The 4,005-nt window shown below is 44.6% G+C and overlaps 1 protein-coding gene across 1 annotated transcript; it reads right to left on the bottom strand.

Annotated features, from left to right (window-relative positions):
• Positions 1 to 2,692: 2,692 nt before the first annotated feature.
• Positions 2,693 to 3,655, bottom strand: LOC104383597 (olfactory receptor 6E1-like). Its single transcript, XM_009991791.2, has one exon. It carries the CDS (start codon positions 3,653 to 3,655, stop codon positions 2,693 to 2,695), a length of 963 nt encoding a protein of 320 aa, XP_009990093.2.
• Positions 3,656 to 4,005: the final 350 nt, after the last annotated feature.

The raw sequence follows: 4,005 nt of genomic DNA, 5'->3' as shown, positions 1-4,005 counted from the left end.
GACTTTGATTGTCTCTAACAAGTTCAGTTAGGGAAATTATAAAATACCTTGGGCTTTGGAATGATCACATACCAAATCAGTTACTGACATTGGGTGAAATATCACTGCAGCTCTTCAAAAAGTCCACTCTGTTCTTCAAGATAGGTAAAATCCAATGCAAGCAAGGAAAAGACAGATCAGATGAATTTCCATGGCACTGTCATGGTTTAGCCCAGGTGGTAGCTAAGCATCCACGCTGCCACTTGTTCACTCCTCCTCCTCCATGGGATGGGAGGAAAAAATCAGAAGAAAAAGAGTAAAACTGGTGGGTTGGGATAAGGATGATTTAATAGAACAGTGTAAAATGAAAACCAGAAAAAAAATAGTAACAACGATAATATTAATTAAAAGAGAGCAATACAAAACAAGCAGTACAAATGCTAACCACGCTGAATGCAGAACCCAGAAGCCCACAAGCCCAGCCTGCTCACGATTGGCAAAGATGTGAAAAAAGCCCCTCCCTTGAAGAGCTCCCTCAATATATAGTCTTCAGGCATGACACCATATGGTATCGAATAGCCCTCTGGCTAATTCCAGTCAGTTGCCCGAGCTGTGCCCGCTCCCAGTTTTCCTGTGAAAGGTTAGCTCTATCCCAGCCAAACCCAGGAGAGGCACACACAGCTGTGTGCATGAAGCTCATCCCTCCCATCTTCTTCGGCACCTGCAGTGTCGGCATCCAAATGTGACACAGTGAGCCTCCTTTGCAGTCAATGAGAGGCAGGGGAGAGAGGGTCATACTGGGATATGATCTTTCCAGAGGGCATTTTTTTCTCCCCATGCAAAAGGATTCTCTTGTTTGACTGACCATGCCTCTGGAGGAGCCTGTTCATTCCCATCGTCTCTAGAAAGACCATAACTGGCAACCTTCACCGGTAAGCATGCTGAAGCCTCTCCATATCTTCCAGATGCTTGCAGAAGAGACTCAGATCTACAGGCAGATGGTCCACATAGGAAGTGGAAAGGCAACCCTAATGACTCATGATGCATCTGCCATAGTTGCTTGTAACTCTCACTTCTGTGCAAGGTTAAAATCTGTTCTTGACCAACACGGACAGGCTGCATAGTCAGGCATAGCACAGGATGCTTGCTTTCCTTCCCTGCACTTCCTGACCATTCACAGTGCCTTCATGCTAGTTCTCCCACTGGCTTCTGAGCAGAGACTGCCCTCCAGGAAAGGAAATAGAACCTGAAGGCCTGCCTGATGCAGGAGCTGTAGGCCTTCAGGTGCAAATAGTCTAAGTAGAACTATGAACTCTGTCCTGAGTTCAAGCACCACTCCTGAAATCACCATGGACTGAGGAGTTAGGAAATACAGATACATGCATACACATACATACATACTTATACATGTATAATGAATAACACTCCTGAGTCAGACAGAGATTTCTGAGTCCCTATGGGATGCCCATCATCACGTTTTAGTCATTGAAGGTAGATCGTCTAGACAAAAAAGTCAGAGAAGAGGACTAAGAAATCTCCATTTGCCTAAGGATGGAATAAATCACCCATAGTATTATGTTGATTTTGGAAGGACCTGGGACAGCCAGCTGAGACTTTGTTTTCTTAATTTTATATGGCTGACCTAGATGACATCATTGCCATACCCATACACTGAACTCTGAATGAATTTCAGGGGTTCCTCCAAAGAGCACATCCATGGGAGGAGTGGTCAGATCTGAAGAGTTGTTTCTATAACTTTCTGTTGTGAAAATGCCTTTGATCAGCCTTTCACTCTGGTCAGCCCCCTGCAAGCAGAAAAGGGAAATAAAATTTCCTTTCCAAGCAACTGAGTAGAACACTAGGGGCAGGAGATGATAATGTATTGAACAACACAAGGAGATCAAAACCGCACTGAGAACTGCATCTGGAGAACCCCAACCTCTATTCTACTGAAGCAGACATGGAGGTAGAAACCATTTCTTGGAAGAACTTGATAATAATGAAGGTTCTCTGTGGACCTTAGGACATGGGCACAAGTGTGGTTGAAATGGCGACTGGCACTGCTGCAACGCAGGTCAGGAAGGGACTGAATGCCCAGGCCTGTGTTTAAATGAAGCTCCTGCATCCGTGTTCAAAGGGAGTGGTGGAGGCCCCAGGTGGGGCTGGCCAAGGATGTAAGGGCCTGTTGGTGTGCTCAGGGTCCTGATAACTTGTTAACATACATATGAAAATAATCTTTGCATTGGAAAACAGTTTAGTGGGGCATGAACTTCCAGCTCCATCATTCAAAACATTTGCTTGCAGAAATCAGGGAGGAATCCACTGCACAACTTCACGTATCTTGCTGTAAATGAAATTATAGGCACTATGCCAGGAATTTTACGTGTGGTGTTGTGTCATCTGCTCTGAGGGTTCCACGTATATACAGTATACATTTACTTTCTTATTTAATTTCTTTTCCTATAGAAGTCTGAAGAGTTGATTAACTGTGTTATCTGGCTTGGATTTCACCACACCTCATTTCAAATGGATCAGATGTGGCTACTTCCATCTGATTAAGTCAAAGAGTCATTGCATATAGTCAGGGCAGAGAGATAGGCATCCTCACAGAGTCTTTATATGCTTAGGTGAGGTGAATTCCATCCCCACGCATCATCTTTATCCCCCACACCCAGGGCACTGGGAACTCTGCTAGGAAGTCATTCGCAGGCACTCACTGCTTTGTGGCTCTGGAATTCAAAATGTCATCAGAGCCTACAAAACACCTTGCCACCAAATCTTTCAAGGCCTGTTTGACTTGTTCATTTTGAAGGGTGTAGACATAAGGGTTACACAACTGAGTAATCACACAGTAGAGGAAAGACACAACTTTGTCAAAATCCCTCCCACCTCGCTGGCTTGGTCGAATGTACCTGAAGATGGAGCTGCTGTACAAAATAGTAACCACAATGAGATGAGCAGAGCATGTGGAAAAGGCTTTTTTCCTGCTCACTGAAGATTGGATGTGTGTGACAGTGTAGATGATGTAGGCATAGGAAAAGGCAGTTACTGATAAGGTGCCAGGTAATATTAGAACACCAATCACTATCATTGCTTTCTCAATGAGACCTGTGTCTGTGCAGGACAGCTGCAGCAGTGGTGCTATATCACAGTAGAAGTGGTTGATGATGTTGGGCCCACAGAATGGCAAACGGAATATAATTGCCAGCAGGGAGAACACCAAGAAGAAACTCACCACCCAGCAGCCCAGCACCAGCTGGAGACAAAACCTATTGCTCATGAAGGTGGCATAATGCAAAGGGTGGCAGATGGCCACGTAGCGGTCAAAGGACATGAGAGCTACATGGAAGAAAGTGCAGGCACCCAGGATGAAAAAGAGGGATAACTGAAGGAAACATCCAGAGAGGGAAATTGTTTTTGCTCCGGTGAGGAGGCTGTAGAGTGTCCTCGGCATGAAGGTAGATGTGAAGCAGATTTCCACAAGAGAGAAATTCCTGAGAAAGAAATACATGGGGAAGTAAAGGCGTTGGTCCATCAGTGTGATGGTGATGACAGCGATGTTTCCAAGGAGAATCAGAAGGAAGGCAACAAAGAGAATGGCAAATAGAATCATCTCCAAAAAGTGATTGCTAGTGAATCCCAAGAGAATGAACTCCACCACTGTTGTCTGATTCATCTCTGAAAGCTAAAAGACAGTTAAAAAGAAAACGTTAAAGATATTCCAAGAAGCAGAAATGAAAGCCTAGTCAGGTAGTACATGTGGTGGTCCTAACTGGAAGACTATTGCAAGCCAAAGAGTGAGTGATCTACATAACAGCCAACCTGAGAAGACACCTGCCTGTGCTGTACATATCACTGGGCCACAGGACAAACAGCTGGCAAATTTTGACGAAGTGTCCTCTAGGCAGCTCCCAGTTGGCACTAGTGAAGATGCCACTAGCATGTTTGTGTCTTCATCTTGAAGTGAAAGCATTTTCTCGTGTGGACATCCTTTTGCTGAACAGTAGAAATCATGAATAGCATTTT

This window comes from Tauraco erythrolophus, chromosome 25 (assembly GCF_009769465.1).
Source record: "Tauraco erythrolophus isolate bTauEry1 chromosome 25, bTauEry1.pri, whole genome shotgun sequence".
Taxonomy (NCBI): domain Eukaryota; kingdom Metazoa; phylum Chordata; class Aves; order Musophagiformes; family Musophagidae; genus Tauraco; species Tauraco erythrolophus.
The sequence above is the reverse complement of the archived record's forward strand: the minus strand, read 5'-3'. Positions and strand labels throughout refer to the sequence as shown.

What these genes read in the sequence shown, in the direction of transcription:
- LOC104383597 (XM_009991791.2), bottom strand. Translation starts at nt 3,655, where the DNA reads ATGAATCAGACAACAGTGGTGGAGTTCATTCTCTTGGGATTCACTAGC.